The following is a 16403-nucleotide window of genomic DNA, read 5'->3' as shown; positions in this document are numbered from 1 at the left end:
ATGACCCGGCCGCCTCTTCCTGAGGCTCCCAGCTGGTCCCGTGTTGAAATTCCTTGTGTGTAGCTCTGAGGAGAAGTCCACTCCTCCGGAGACGGAGCGGACGGGCTGATGGTGGTACTGGGGGTGGCTGGTCAAAGGCCCCTCGGGTGGGCTGTGCACGCCAGCTCCTGGAGGAAACATAGGTGGTGATGCAGTAGGCAGCTCGGGGGCTCCTCTGAAGCTTTTACTGTGCTTGCACTTGAACTCCAGCACTAGCCGGGTGTATGTGTTGAAGGTGGTGACAGCTGACGCCATGCAGCAGGTGAAGGAACCCCAGGCCGTGCTAGGGACAAATATACAAAAAAAACTGGAATGTAAGACTCTGACTTCCTTACGGGTTTGAAAGAAAAATACCGGGATCCCTTCCTACTAGTCAGCTGGGCCGATGCCGCCTTAGGGATTTAAGGATCTCATGGTGTTGCCTTCCACCACGTTGCAGGTAAAGAGCTGTGGGCAAGAGGACTGAATTTGGTCTGTCTTAGGGTAGGTTCTGAATGTTTCCTAGTAAAAGACAATGACTCGTATAGTGTTAAAGTCAGGCTAGGAGTTTAACGGGTTCATTTTCACTGCACTGATTAGTGTAAGTGCTGTGTTCTTTTATACCTGGTGGCGTATTTTTCATGTTTGTGTATACACACACACACACACACACACACTCACTCACTCCCGCCCTGCCATACAATTTTTTGGACAGTTGTTTCCCAAGCTACAGTTAACCTTGTATAATCCCCAAGATTCCATAGAGCTGTAGCTCAGCTGGACACAGTGGACACAGCCCGAGACACTACATTCCTCCCTTCCCTGACACACATACTTCCTGCCAGATACCTCTTCCATCTTCCTTGGTTTTGCACCTAGCTGTCTTAGGGTCCACGACGTTGAGCCTCTGAGAGGCATTCAGGAAACACTGACTCCACATCTACAGGTATTATCCTAGGCAGCTCTAGTTGGAATTTGCCTACTGTGGAAACAATGTGGTTCTTGGCTTACGGGAGTTTGTAAAGGATGGAAGAGATGCTGGAGATGAAGAGAAGCTGGATGGATTCAACAAAGAGAAAAAGACACCAGGGAACTGTGTCAAACACATTCCTAAAAACTGCGGAAGTCCAACCCTTAAGTCTTCCATGATCACGGGAAGCCCAGGACACCAGGAGTGGTGTAGGTTGTGTGTGTGGGTATTTCACGAGGCCAAGTGATGCTCAGAGGCTACGCGCTGCTACTGTGTGTTCCTTTCTGCTGCCTCTGATGGACTAGACTCAGGTTGAGGATGCTTCTGATGGCAGTTCTGAAGTCTGAGATCTGCAGTTGAAATGCCCAGAATGGCTTGAAAATGGATAAAGGGTGAGAAACGATGAGTCTGGAAAATGAGCTAAACTGATCGGGTGGCTGATGGAGAGATCAAAGGCCCCTGAATCCAATAGCACATATTATACCATGAGGAAAGGGGAGGAGCTCCTGTGACGGACATGTACAGGCTTCCATATGCCTCTGCAGCACGGACTGTCTTTCCAGCACCGTTAAGTGCTTAGCACTCAGCCCAGACGGTCCATGTAGGTCCAAGTCGGCACCTGCGCAGTGAATGGAGAGCGTTCCTCAAGGGAGACGGTGAGGAACCCAAACAAAGGGGGTGTTTCCCTTGAATGTGTGTGTTTCATCATGGTCGCTGCTTCCCTCTTTAAAGAGAAATCTAGACTAACTGAGCCCTTAGTTCTTTAAGGGTTAGAGAGAGACTGGTAGGGGAAGTTTCATTTCTAACACAGTTCGATGGAATAAGAATGGAAGCAGGATGAAGCCACTCTTCATCACAGGAGAAGAGTGAGCCATTCACAGGAATGGACTCCGATCCAGACTGCAAGGCTAATTCTTCATTTCTCTGTCTCCCAATACCTTGGATCATAAAATATATAAAACAGAGAGCATCATTTCCGTCAGCCATGCAAAATTAGTCTCATTTACCAAGGGTGTCCTACATAACAGGTGAAGAAGCACTTGTTACAGCTTTATCAGCAGAAAAAATAAGCCCGAGGAATCCACTCTGTACCTCCTCAGAAGGTGGGGGGAAGAATGGGCGTGGCCTGCTGGTCCAGCCCTCTGGGTGACTAATGGACATCTGGGATGAGGGATGAAGAGAAGGCAGAAGGACACAGAGCAAGCATCTAGCTGAGGTGGACCAGGGAAGAGGAGAAAGGTGGAGGAGCGCCTACTAAAAGGCCCGGCCGTAATTCCAAGCATGGGGCCTCCAGTGTTCTGGACCCAAGTCGGCCGTTGCTTGGAAGGCTTGTGACTACATCATATGGCCCACCATCCCCAGAAGGCCTACAGAGGAAACAGGAAGGCAGTTCCCTTAGAGACAGGCTGGCATTGCCATGTACGGGGAATACGATTTGGGAGCAACCTCCTCATCCGGCATCAGGTACAACCTGTGTCGAGGCGTTCCATTACCCCGATGCCACCACACTCCGGGGGGACTACTCTGCAGTGGGGGCTTCTCCTTGAAGGTGTGTTTGCAATCGCTTCCCCAGATGTTTGGTTTCAAGCTGTGGGAACATTTCTGAGTCGAGGCTGCACACAGGCTGCTGCTCCCTTTACTTCTTTCCCACCTGTACCCCCAGTATGGGCCCTATCCTTCGTCTACACGCATCTCTCACTTTATGCAGCAGAGGGTGGAAAAGCTGTGTGGATGTCACGACTCAAAAGTAAACCAGGGGCTTCCCTGGTGGCGCAGTGTTTGGGAGTCCGCCTGCCGATGCAGGGGACACGGGTTCGTGCCCTGGTCCGGGAAGATCCCACATGCCGCGGAGCGGCTGGGCCCGTGGGCCATGGCCGCTTAGTCTGCGCGTCCGGAGCCTGTGCTCCGCAACGGGAGAGGCCACAACAGTGAGAGGCCCGCGTACCGCAAACAAACAAACAAACAAACCAAAAAAAAAAAACCAAACTGTATTGTACATAATGAGAAAACTTGCAAATAAAAAGAACCTAGAGAGAAATCATTTAGCAAAGGACATAATGATCTAAGATAATGTTTCGCATGTTATTTCCATTTAAAATTAAAGACGCCTGTGCTGTTATCTCCTGGCTCCATTCTTTAGACCTCCTTGGGGCTCCTTCTTCCCTTGGGACAGAGACTGCAGCCTTCCGGCTAGTGCTTCAAAGGCAGCAGAGAACACCCCCCCTCCTCTCCAGCTCTGGAGATGCTCACCTGACAAGACGGAGAAGATGGCGGTGAAGGTGCTCAGCCTGAGGCCACAGCCGGGGTGCCCCGTGAATAGCAAGTCCATCAGTAGGAGGAGGAAGCTGATGAGTCCCAGTCCGATGGAGGCGAATCGGACTCCCAGTGATAGCCGTAGGATCTCTGTCAGAAACCAGAGGAAGAAGAACTCTCACCTGACAGTTAACTAACTGAACCGGCGGTGAACAAATGCTGCCCGTGAGAAGTGCAGAGCCTCGTAGCACCAGAGGAGGAGATAGAGGTGAAAGCAGCTGGGACAGCCCTTAGCCTGGGGCTCTTTGTTCTCCCTCTGCTCAGTACCCAACACATAGCCAAGTACACTTGACTGCATGTAAAGGCTCTTAGGGACGTTTGAGAAGAAATCATCCAAGTTTCACCAAATCTTGCAGGGATATGACTTTGCTAGTTATCATTTTTGTTTCTCCTTTGTTTTAAAGTTTAATCTTGGAGCAATCCATTTTGTTCCTCTTCTTCCTCCCCCCCCCCTTGCCCTCTTTGACTCCCTTCTTTCTATGTTACGATAAAATTATCGGGGTGGGGGGGGAGGAAAGACCCAAGCTTTCTACATGGTTACTTGGCAACTGGAGTAGGTTAGAGCTGTTGCTGGATTTCTATTTGTGGACTTTATTTGTCCCTGCTGTTCCTTTTTTGCATTCCTGCATAGGAATGAGGGTCAGCCTAGCAGGAGTTTGTGTCACCCCGTGGGGCTCAGAAGAAGAGCAAAGCAAGAGATCACAGTACAGTTTAGATACTCAGAGGCCCAACTCAATGGCAACTAAATTTGTCATCAAAGCCACATACTTGCCCCAAGCCCCAAGGGAAGGTGGGGGACAAAAGCCTTCTCCATCAACCGCTTCCCTCCAAATCGGAGAGAGGGGTGACATGGGTCTTGCAACGTGGCAGATTCCAGTAATCCTTTCTCACCTCTCTCGGTTGGTGGTGTGAGTTCAAGGAAACTTCGGCACCTCTCCCCTGAAACAGACAAGGTACAGGGTGATGAGGTGCTGCCTTGGACGAGGGATGCAGACTTTCCCCCAGTCCCATCCCAGGTACTGCTCCATTTGGTCCTACACAGGCCTGCCCCGCACATGGTAGGCAGGCAATAAATGTCTCTTTGGAAGCAGGGAAGGATGCATGGATGGATGAACAAAATAGGCCAGAGTCATCCAAGATTAATTTCTCTCTCAAGTCCAGATAATGAAGGGTACACTTCCCTGAGTCACCCCGGGGAATGTCCCCAGCATCGGTTCACCAGCACCTTTTGCTCCTGATGTACCACTGGGCTGCAGGGCTCTAAACTGTTTCCGGGACTGGAGTTGGAGCAGTGCTAAGTGACACAATAATCACTCGAGTATAAATGTAAATACACATGAAGTATAATCCTGTCCCATCTCCTCTTCCCCTTAGCCTAAATCGGGAGAAGAGCAGATTGCAAATCGTACACAGTTCTGGGCTTTAGAAAAGCTTCCCGACCAGGGGAATCCGTGCATGCTTTGAGCAGGGAGGAGGGGATGCCCTCAACCCACTGCTCCCCGCCCGGGGCGACCCTTACCTAAGGGGCTGGCACAGCGCCTGCTTTGCGAGTGTGAGGCCCAGCGGCGTGAGGCATGGGAGGGTCTGTCTGCGTCCCACTTCCACAATCTAGTTACTTTCTCTGGGCTTCAGTTCCCCTACCTTTTCTTTTTTCTCGCGGTACGCGGGCCTCTCACCGCTGTGGCCTCTCCCGCTGCGGAGCACAGGCTCCGGACGCGCAGGCTCGGCGGCCACGGCTCACGGGCCCAGCCGCTCCGCGGCACGTGGGATCTTCCCGGACCGGGGCACGAACCCGCGTCCCCTGCATCGGCAGGCGGACTCTCCACCACTGCGCCACCAGGGAAGCCCTCCCCTACCTTTTCAATTGTAGCAGTAACACTTAGAATGAGAACACCCTTTTGGGGTCTTATTTAAAGGCGATCTACTCTGATCCCTGCATCTCACAAATGAGAAAATCCAGACCTGTAGGAATGAAGATCTTCCTATAAGGTCACAGCTGGGCAGAGTCCCCGCTCTTTCTATGATATTCTCCTCGTTTTGTCTAGGCAACTCTAGCTCGCTGGGATGGAAATTCTCATAATGTTAAAAGTCTGCACGAGCACAGGAACTCTACTTCACTTTGCTGTACGGTGGAAACTAACACAACATTGTAAAACCACTCTACCCCAGTTGAAAAAAAAAAAGTCTGCATGAAACCCTTTAAGGGTAATGCTATTTGAAACCAGCGAGACTGGAGGTGAAACGTCAGATGGTTGGACTTTGGACCTTATTATGAGGGAGTCTGATGGGGAAGGGACCCAATGCAGAGTGGGGAGACCCCGAGGCGGAGGTGGGGCCCTGCAGGGGTGAGTGAGGGCTGTACAAAGAATCCCACTGATTCTTTGCCTGCATGAGATCCCTGGTGGGGAAAAGATATCAGGTGGGTGGGGTGAGGGGCCACCTGGGTCTTGCATGATTTCCTCATAGGAGAGCCACATGCCACTCCCGAAGGCATGGGAGGTGAAGCGGTCATCCCCAGTCTCCCAGCTGTACTGCACCACCTCCAGAGATGATACATTTGTGCTGCTCCCATCCAAGCGCAGTGGCACATCAAAGCACTTGGCTGGCAGACCTTTCCCGCACAGGGGCTTGGGCACCTTCTGTATGCCCACAAACCAGTAGTTGCTGAGCAGGGATGCTGTGGAAAGGCTGCGTGACAGCATGTTGAGGAAGGCAGATAGGCATGTCCATAGGTCAGAAAAGGCCTTCGGGAGCTCCATCTGTAACAGACAAACACAAGAGCGGAGCCTGATTTCAGAGCCTCCTCGGAGATCAGTGCCCTCCCCCGCAGCTCCCTAAGCTCGAGCCACTTTCCTCCAACAAGACGGGCACGACGAGCCACTGGGAGTTTTCTCCAAGTAGCCGTGAGGAAGCTTGGGCTCCAGGAGTGGCCCAGAGTAGGCACCGTAGTGATGATGTTTATTTAAGCCGGACCTTATTATATTAAAACGCTTATTGGGGATCGTCTGAATAAGCATCGGATAATATGAGACTAAGCCACTGAGCCAGTATATATCTGGTTGAGAAAAAGAATTGGGAGCTCTCCAAATGCTCCTGCCGGTAATTTTTGGCTTTGTCTTCCTTGAAAGGTAGCAGCACTGACTTGTGGAGGTATTTGTTATTGTGACAACGTAAGTTTTGGATGTCTTCCTCCCTGCATTAGATTTCTCCGAGAGGAGTAAAGGGGCATATATCCTATCAACGAAGGTTAAAGTGGATCCTCCCTGGGGGAGCAGATAGAGGCACTGGGCCCTTGAGGATAAGAGGGCAGTGGACCAACCGGGATGTGGGGATGCTGCAACCTTTGGAGAGGAGATGAAGCTATGGGTTCTCAGAGAGGCGGCGATGTGGGTCCAGCTTCCATCCACTGCCCCCGAGATGACAGAATCTCAAATGCCAGGTGGCTGCATGGTACCCATGGAGGCTGGACGCCGAGTGCTGTGACCTTGGAGACACGGGAGGGTGCCCTTGGTGGGTGGGGACAAGGAACGTGCAGGGGCGGCCCCACAGCCTGATGCAGCCGCAGTGCCTGACTCCCAGGGGTAACCCAGTGCGTGGATGCAGAATGAGTGTGGCCCGGGTAGCTCTGGCTGGAGCCCCGACCTCATCGTTTTTAGCCTCAGAGAAGAGAAGCGTGAGCTGCAAAAGTCCACTACTAGTTATTTCAAAGTTGGGGAGAGGTGGCTTGCAGCCAGGTTTAAGCTGATTTAGAAACAGAAGGAAATCTGACAGGTCTCAGATTTTGAGACGTTTGCATTACGAAGCAGTTTGTACTGTTATAGTAATACGTACTGAATGGAGAAGAAGCCCGTACTTAGTTGCTGACAGACACTTCTTAAAGTAAGCCATCTTGAGCTTTCTAGGCGATCGCTCATATCAGGATTAATCAGACCCAAATCTGCTTAGCTTAAGAGATGTAAATAAAACCATCGCTAAATGAGACAGGCCCATCTCCTCTCATCGTCTCCAGCTTAACGTTTTCTACGTTAAACAGGGAACTTTCTCTTAGAAACATAACAGTTTGTTCTTCAGAATTTCCAGGCACTAAAACCGTGCATACCACAAAGTGCAGGTTTTCTTTTTTTTTAATGGCAATAAGAAATATACCAGATTCTCATGTGTATAAAAAGCCAGTAAGCAAAACGTATGATGAAACAGCTTCTGAAAAGCAATTTGCTAATATGATTTTTTTTAAGCACTCAACAAATTAACTCCATCAAGAATTTTCTGGGGGACCCTGCTGAGGACTCAAAAGCCATGGCATCTGGAAGGGGGGTGATCTTATATTGCCAGATATGGGAGTCATTATGAGGCCCCCTTCTTCCTGCAAAAGAACGTTTTATTCTTGTTTTTAGTGATGAAAATCCTATTGGTTTTTGTCATTGTTCTGTTACTATGAGTTAGTTATTCTTTCTTTTTTTGTATCCATTGCTTGACTAGGAAATAGACTTCAAGGTGAAACATCTTCATCAGTCATCCTGCATAAAGGCAGAACTAAGGGTTTACGCAAGTCTACATTTTTGACAACTTTATTTTCAATCACCTACGGCTTGGAGATTTATCTACTATCACATCACATCAGATGTTAATGCTACCCTCAATCCATTTCAGATCATATATATTTGTAAGTTACTCTTCAGGTTGTTCCGAAATAAGAATAATGAACCCCTCGCCACAGTACAACCACTCTGTAGCAGCACTAAGCTGACAACCAAATGAAGGAATTGAGAAACAGAGGATGAAGAAGAGCTTAGAATGAAGCCCAAAGAGGTTGTTTCCAGGAGTGTCCACCAAGGAGCCTCATTTAAGAATTATCTTGATCATCGAATGAGAATCCATTCAAAAGGCTTTTCAAGAATTATCTTCAACACCCACAGTGCCATGCCCTTCATCACATATTTTATTCCTCCCCCCAAAATATGCCTTTTCTCACTAGGATCCAGACACTTTTTGAATTGGAAGAACAATCTAATTTGGTGACGGTTTCCTTAAGGGGATCATGGAGAAGTAGCAGCTAGAAGACAAGTTCTGTCTTTGCAGGTACTGATGAGCCCCAAGCCAAGGGGACTCTTTAGTCTCTAGAAAAGGGACAGAGTGTGGCTTCCCTGCTCAGATCTACTAGGAAGTACATAGATGTGAAAATGTCAGTAATTCTTCCACTGACATAGGTTAACAGAAAGCCCTCAGATTTAACTTAGGCTAGTGCGGAGAGCAAATTGATGAGACTAGTACATCTCTTAAAAGAATCAGGTGCAAAAGAAAGCGAAGCTGGTTACCTTGGCTGTGGTCAGCATCTTGTGGTTTGTCCAGAAGGACCGCAGGTGCCATCTGTGCTCCAAATCCCTTTGGTTTAGTGTTGAAAGAAGGAAAACTCCCTTTCCACCCTCCTCCCTCCCCCTCCCACACCCCTCCCCTCTAGCTCATAGTTTTTGGAGTACCTCATGATTAAATGCTGCCTTGCAGGGGACTTGGGCATTTAATAATTGCCAGTGCAACCATGACCCAGCTGTTCTGGGAGATTACACAGGAGAGCTTGCCAGTGGGGATCCGGGATTCAGCATAAGGAGCAAGGACCTGGACCTCTGCATGTGCAGAGGGAAATTTCTTTAAAGAGTACCTGATCACTGAGTTTCCATCTCACTGCCATTCCCTAGGTAACTAGTGTGAATGGACTGGTCTTGATTTTATGGCAGACAAAATATTCCAGAGTCACCGTTACTACAAAAGCTCCCATTCCCTTGTGTTGGGTTTTCCATCCCTTTAATAAGCTCTGTGACCTGCAGTGTCAGGGCCTCATGGAGCCATGGGTATGAAAAGGCTTTCTGGTGTCGTGGGCGGTCTCCACCGTCCAGTTAGCGATATTAGTAAGGATTATTACAACATCCTGAGACCATCAGAGTGTAAGGTAGGGTTGGGGGTGAGGATGCAGTTGGAGGAGGGTTGGAGAGAAATAAATCCCAGGGTCAGCAATGCTACAGCTATCTATCATTTCTCTCCCAATCTTTGGGCAAAGGGATGAAATTTTTTATCTTTTAAAAAATGATTTCTAAAACTTAAAAAAATAAAAACAAAGATACTCTTTCTTCTTGGTATGTCTTCTCTTTTACCTGGTGATCTGCTTCTCATCAAGGTTAATAAAAGTCACTCATTCTTTGAAAATGTTGCTTCCTAAGAACAGTTCCCTTTTCTTTGTCCTTGTCACACTCTACCCCTCCCATGACGTTTTCTAGATTCCATTCTGATTGTTTGCCTTGATTGTAAAGTCTTCAAAGGCTGCTGCTTGTTCAAGAGCAGTAGGTCTCAATTCTGACTGAGCATCAGAACATCTTTGCAACTTTGGAAGATATGCAGATTCCTGGGCTCCATCCTGAGCGGCCGTCGTGGTTCTGGGGTGAGGCCCAGGAAGCTGTAATTTTAGAAGGATTTTGGTACCCAACCAGAGATGGACTTCTGGTTTCCGTTTCTGCATGTGAGGACCTTGGGAGCCGCCCCTCTGACCAAAAAACAAGTAAAAATCTGAACAGACTGAAAACTATATAGCCAGGGGATTAATGTACCATAAAATCACACCTCTTTGATTCACTCTGGGTTGACATTTAATGAAAGCCTCTCTACCCTGCCCTGCCCTTCTGCCACCTCATCCAGATTTGCCACCGACCAAGTCATGGTCTTCCCATCCTATGTTTGTGCAGCTGGTTTAGGGAATCAAAGGCAGGCTTCCCTCGGGGCATTTGAACTGGTCCACACTCCAGCCAAATGAGACTGTCACCGGGTATGTTCTCTACTCTTAACAGCACGTTTTACACATGTACTTCTGTCCAGGCGTGATGTCTGTATCACCCAAATGGCCCTTTCTGCACGGTGACAGAACTCCCTCTCCTTTGGCAGAAGGGAGCAGGGATGCCTGTGGTCACTTTTTGCCCCTGAATTGGCTGTTGGTCTCTAGGCTGCAGTTTTCATCTCAACGCTGGGTGGCGCTGTCTCCCCATATTTTCCTTCTTCGGGACACAAGCTCCCCCCCCCCACCCCCAGTTGGCAAAGCTGGGTGGAGGTGGCTGCCCGCTGGGCAGGCTGGGGCTCTTGCTCTTTGTTCTTCCCTTGGCCTCCTCCCCACACACGAATCTATAGAAGCCGTACGTCAGCCTTCTGGAATTCAGGGCTCAGAACGAACTCCGGGGCCATCCAGCTGCTCCCTTGAGGACATCTTGTAAGACTGTGCTGTGGCACATTTTTTTGGTGGCCAGTTTTAGTTTTCAGTAACTCAATAGGTCCTCATATACTTCCCATGGGAAATACAGCTCCGCAGTAACAGAAAACACAATTAGCCAATGTTTCCTGATGAGTTTTGCACACATTTTTCTCTACTTAATCGTATCCTCATTCCCTTTCCACCCCAGAACAGTGAGCAATTCTTTTCCCTTCGCTCTACTTCCACCCTTCAAATACTTGGAGACACTTCTCATATCCCGCTTGAGTCACCGTTTGGCACAGTGCTCTGTCTTTGGGTTTTTATTGCCTCTGCTCATAAACCATGCCCTCTGTGTCTTAATAGCCCGAAGTGTGCCTTCTCCAGGGAAAAGGGGATGGGAGTGGCAGAGTCTCAGGTGGGTCGCACGAGGAGGTCTAGAGGCGGATTTCGAGAGCGTAGCTGATGAAACTTCAGCTTCGTGGTCCCCCACTTACTCAGGCCCCTTCCAAGACGCTGTTACCTAATTTGTACTTGTCATTTTGTGTTCTTTTTCTTAAAGAGGGCCTCTCGAATTTTATTATGTTAGCCCTTCCCAAAGCCTGGATCTACCCCTTAGGAGGCTGTGCATTTAGTGTGCTTGGCTGGCTGCCTCCTAGCTGTGCTCAGTGCTGAGAGCACCCCCCTTCCCTCCCCAAGGACCCTGGGCCACGAGGTCTAGTTTCCTCTTTTTGACAAAACATGAGTTTCTCTGCCTGGCCACAAAAATCAGAGCCCAGCATCCTACTCACTTCCTTTCATTGTAATTTGGGCATGTTAATATATTTTTTTTCTTCTCTTTCTTCTCTTAGGACAGAAAAAGTAATCACTAGTCAATGTCACATAAATATAATTTGGTTAGGCTCAGAATTCAAGACAGACGAGAAGATTCCACATCTCAAAACAATATTGAAGGGCTTCCCTGGTGGCGCAGTGGTTGGGAGTCCGCCTGCTGATGCAGGGGACACGGGTTCGTGCCCCGGTCCGGGAAGATCCCACATGCCGCGGAGCGGCTGGGCCCGTGAGCCATGGCCGCTGAGCCTGTGTGTCCGGAGCCTGCGCGTCCGGAGCCTGTGCTCCGCAACGGGAGAGGCCACAGCAGTGAGAGGCCCGCGTACCACAAAAAAAACAAAAAAACAAAAAAACAAAAAAACACAACAATATTGAACTTTTGTGTGCTGGACTTTTACCATCTCAGGATTGACCTCACAGGGATGTATGTGCAACTGAACATTTATGACATCGCAAAGCCAAGGGCTGGGACTAACCTAGTCTTGCTAAGGTCTTAAGTTACCACGCCCTGCACTGTGGAAAACCACATTTACTAGGTATGAATGAAGAGAAACTGGTCTTGGGACACCCATATTTACTTTATAAACAGGAATTCAGTTTGCTTTGTGACTATGCTGAAGATTAGAAGTGATTAAAACAATGCGTAAGAATGCTGAGCTGCTGAGCAGTGGAAGATTGTATAGCATACCGCTTCCCTCAGGTCCAAGCCTGGGGCTACAGGATCCCCATTTTTTTTTTTTTTTAATATATCCATTCTGGCATTTTGTCCCAAGAGAGGTTTGTTTGGGACAGATAGTAGTATCTCTGTCCTTCTCCCAGGTGTCAGATTTCTGACCCAGTTTCTGTTAACTAACTCCTTTCTGTTACTCAGTAGACAAAAGGCTGGAATGGAGAGTACGTAAATGTTTCTCGGTTGTCACTGGCTCTGACCTACACCACCCTATTCTCTGCTCCTGCGCGTGTTCTACCGTGTGTCTCCCTCATGTAACTCATCATATGGTTTACTTCGCTGTTCTGCCCACTTGGCTAAGTTTCTAGATACAGTAGCAACTATGCTTTACTCATTGTTGATCCTCAGAGCCTAGCCCTAACAGCCACAAATGAATGGAATGAATGAATGAAGTGTGAAATGGAAACCAGGCTCATGAATACAATTAGAATACAATTAGGAAGACAATGGGTGAAGATAAGATAATGAAGAAAAGTGTCCAAACAGCCTTCTATTGTAGAGGAAACACGAATCCTCCTGCTTCACATACAGAAGAGCAGTGTCCACAGGTCCACAGAAACACCCTATGCCTTTCTATACAGATGCACCCAGCGTTTCATCACACAGACCCTCTGCCAATACATTTCCTCCCACCTGTGGAAACACTCCTGCTGTTTGACCAGCCAAGCCCAGAAAACAGCAATGATCTCATGAACCAGTATTATCTTCAGTTCACAGACACCAGGGTACAATCAGATTGCTCACAAGCCAGTGACAGATTGGAAATGTTATGTCCTTTCCCAAGCTCGGTGATCCCCCACTGATTGGAGCCCTTTCGGCTGACATATCTTGAGCCGTCCGAGCTTTCGAAGCTCTAAATTCCAATTTTTACTTCAATGCCTGACATGTGACTCACTTATTAACGAAGATAAAGACAGTTCACACAGGGCATTTTTGATATCTGCCTCCCAGCCCTAAAGGGAAGACCGATGCCACTAAAATGCCCATGCCGAGTATCCAAAATACTAACAGCACTCTAGGACACCGAGCTCTGGGGTTTCCTAGCGTCAGGTTAATTCTCATGTAACCATGCTTTATGTCCACATGACCCTAGGGGCTCCCAGAATAAAAAACGACTCCTGTCCTCCTAACATGGGTCCAGGAGTTTTGGGAACACCTACTTATGTGCAGTGGGAAGGCCCAAAGAAAAGCATCTGGGGGCCTCTCCTCTCTGTGCCTTTTCCCTTTCCGCTTTTTAATGGAATTGTTTGAGGGCTTTTGCTAATGCAGTCATTTCCAGGAGAGGAAGCCGCCGTTCTTCCATGCCGCAAGCAGCTGGAGTGAATCAGGGGGGCAGCCCATCTGCACATCCTGTGGGGCAATCGCTCACGCTGGGGTGACAGAGCCCTCGTGGCCTGCTTGGGGCGGGGGTGAGAGGGTGGTGGGGGGGGGTGGGTCTCGGGGACCGACGGGTGGGGCGGGGGTCTAACGCGAGAGGCCTCTCGAGGGGTGCTTAGGGCGCGGCCCCGGGCTGGCAGCACTGCGCTGCCCCGTTTCCATCCCGCGTGCGCCTCCCTCGTCCCTTTCTCTCCTGCCCTCTCTTTCTCCCCCTGGCAGCCGCGAGGCCCGAGCGTAGGCTAGTCCCCGCCGCCACCCCGCAGCCCCCTCCCTCCCGGAGTAACACCCCGGCCCAAGGTTTACTACGCCTCCCGGTCGCCTAGCAGCGGGCGCGCGTTGCCATGGCGACGCGCGGGAGCGTGCTTTGAATTGTTTGGCTAGGCTCCGCCCAGCGGCCGAGCCCCGGAAGGTCCCGAGAGGGTGGGGCGCCCCGCCAGGGCCCTTCGGTCTCTCCATCTTCCTGCGGGGACGGGAGCGGCGAACCGGGGACCCTCCCAGGCGGGGCGGGCGGAGGGAGTGCGGAGACCCTGCCCATCCCCTGAATTCCGAGCACAGGCTGGTGGGCCGAGGGTCGGGAGGAGCCGGGTGCCGTGCAATCCAGAGTCAAGGCTTTCCCCGCCCCCTGCCCTCCCCCTGAACTTACTCTCCCGGCTCCGGTTCTGCAGGAAGGCCGTGCCTTCGCCTCATTTCGTGGGTCCAAGAGGCTGAACTTCGGGGCCACGAACCCTCAGCAGATCAGAGTTCTAGTCACTGCTCCACCCACGACCCCAGGACGGGGCTAAAGATTTTGGCCAAGTTCTCTAATCTGCCCGAACGACTGTTTTCTCAGAGGCGAATTAGAAAGAGTTTGACCTTCACGGTTCTGCTGTGAAGATCAAAAGCGGTGGAGTGAACGTGGAAAGGAAGAGGAAGGACCCCGTCCGTGTCCTGGACGGCTTACCAGTCCCTCCACAGACGTTTAATTCTCACAACCAGCCCGAAGGAGAGGCGGCCGCTCCGTTCTAGACGCGAGTCAGATTCCCAGAGTCTGACTCGCTCAAGGCCACACGGCTCGTAAATATTGGAAACGTCCTGAGCCATGGCCTGGCCGCCCCGCAGCAAAGGGAAGGCCCAGTCACCTTAACCATCGCCCAGATTGAGGCCCAGTTATGAGAACGCACACAGAATGAGGCGGTGGGTTGCGTAAACTTCGCGGATTTATACCGATAAACAGACTCTCCCATATTTCCTCTGTATCTCTCCTCATAAAACAACAAAATGTTTTTTCCCTGTGGCTGGCTTTCCTGTCCTATGCCTATCCACTTCTGAGGGTTCTCTTATTTGTGATCTGTTCACTTAGGGAGCTTCTGAACCAGGCAAGCGGGCTGAGCCCACCATGAGCTCTTCTCCGCGGCCCCAGAAGGGTCTTTTTCCTAGAACCAGTCCTATCCTTTCTTCTGAGATCCCTAAATTCCAGACCATGAACAGCACACCCCATTGCTCTGTGTGTTTTATTTCTCTGGCTAATTGTAAGCTTCATTTTTCTTTCCTGAGAAAGGCAGGATATAGGAGAATGAACGTTGCCTTTTTTTTTTTAGTAACCCTGAGAGCTGCAATTTGGTAGTTCCCAACTTTCTCAAAATGGGAGGCAAGTCCCTTCCAGATGTGGATTCTACCCTAAACAAGCCAAGACATCTTCGCTGGCTGTGAGTGTCTTTCTGGGTCTGGAAGCATCTCTGCAGATTCTTTGAGACCACAAAGAACCTGAGGTCATGCTGTCCTCCTTAGTTCCAGCAGATTTCCAATCAGAGCTGGCTTTCAGTGGGACCATGGGTGCCTCATCATCTCTTTCTGTTCACTAGAGTGATACACATCTTTATCGCTGCCATGGTCGTTGGGCCTTCTACTGGGGACCAGATTTTGTAACAGGAATCATACAGATGGAGAGGAAAGAAGAGCTAGAAGACACAAGCTGCCCTGGGAGCAGAGAGGGAAAGTATGATAAGAGTCAAAGGAGGAAGAAATGGAAGTTTTAATGGAAGATGATGAGAAAACAAGAGGCCAAGGTAGGGACATCACCAAGTTTATCAATAAAAACTGGGCTTGAGTAACAAATTTTTACTGCATTTCGGATAATCCTGCCATGTGTTCTCAAGCTCCTTACCCTGAGCGTGTGAAATAAATTGATGAATTTGTATAATTACCAATATTACCAATCCAACATTAAGAGTACTATACATGAGATAGTCCTGAGATTTCAGAATTCGAGGTACCTACCTTCCGGGTGAGACAAACATTTTGAGTCAGCTGAGAGGAATTGCTCATTCACTTTTGAAGTTCTGAGGCAAAGGGGTTTCAGTGTTTCTTCTGCTCTGTTTTAATCGGTTGCATGGGATGAGTATGGAGTTGAAGATGAATCAAGGCCCCTCTTGCCAGCAGAGGGGTCAGGTGGTGTGAGGTGGGCTGGAGATGATGAAGAGGATATCCTGCGGCCAGGACACCCATGTAGGTGGGGCTGGCTGACACAGGAGGCTGCCTCTGTGACATCACAGCGGCAGCAGGGGTCTCCCTGCTGCTCCCTCTGCCTCATCCCCCCACTCTCAGAAGGACTGGGGCCACTCTGGGGTTACCTATCAGAGGCCTGGGTGTCTTCTCTGTCATCTGGATCAGTGCTTTGATTACTATGCATAAGAATCACCTGGGCATCTTAGTAAACGATCAGATTCTGAAGGTGGGGGATGGTTCCCACGTGAAAGTGACCAGACCACATGGGGCTGTAAGACCCTAGACCAGTGCTGACAAAGAGAAATGAGATATGACATAACTAAAAATTTTCTAGTAGCCACATTAAAAAAAGTAAAATGGACACACACCCTGCAATACAACAATGATATCTTATGCAGTGCTGTCGTCAAAGTCAAATGCAGTCCTCCCCCAAACGATAAAGTTGGGTTCAATGG

The 16403-nt window shown here is 49.6% G+C and overlaps 1 protein-coding gene across 1 annotated transcript; it reads right to left on the bottom strand.

Moving 5' to 3' along the window:
• Nucleotides 1-251: 251 nt before the first annotated feature.
• On the bottom strand, nucleotides 252-15768 carry GSG1 (germ cell associated 1). Its single transcript, XM_060165419.1, has 7 exons — nucleotides 15721-15768; nucleotides 5742-6060; nucleotides 4527-4595; nucleotides 4070-4240; nucleotides 3272-3389; nucleotides 2240-2382; nucleotides 252-322 (listed from the first exon to the last, which is right to left on the bottom strand). Exons 1-7 carry the CDS (start codon nucleotides 15766-15768, stop codon nucleotides 252-254), a joined length of 939 nt encoding a protein of 312 aa, XP_060021402.1.
• Nucleotides 15769-16403: the final 635 nt, after the last annotated feature.

The sequence above is a fragment of the Lagenorhynchus albirostris genome, chromosome 11, assembly GCF_949774975.1.
Source record: "Lagenorhynchus albirostris chromosome 11, mLagAlb1.1, whole genome shotgun sequence".
In the NCBI taxonomy this organism is placed as follows: domain Eukaryota; kingdom Metazoa; phylum Chordata; class Mammalia; order Artiodactyla; family Delphinidae; genus Lagenorhynchus; species Lagenorhynchus albirostris.
Note: the sequence above shows the minus strand (reverse complement) of the source record. Positions and strands in the feature narration are given on the sequence as shown.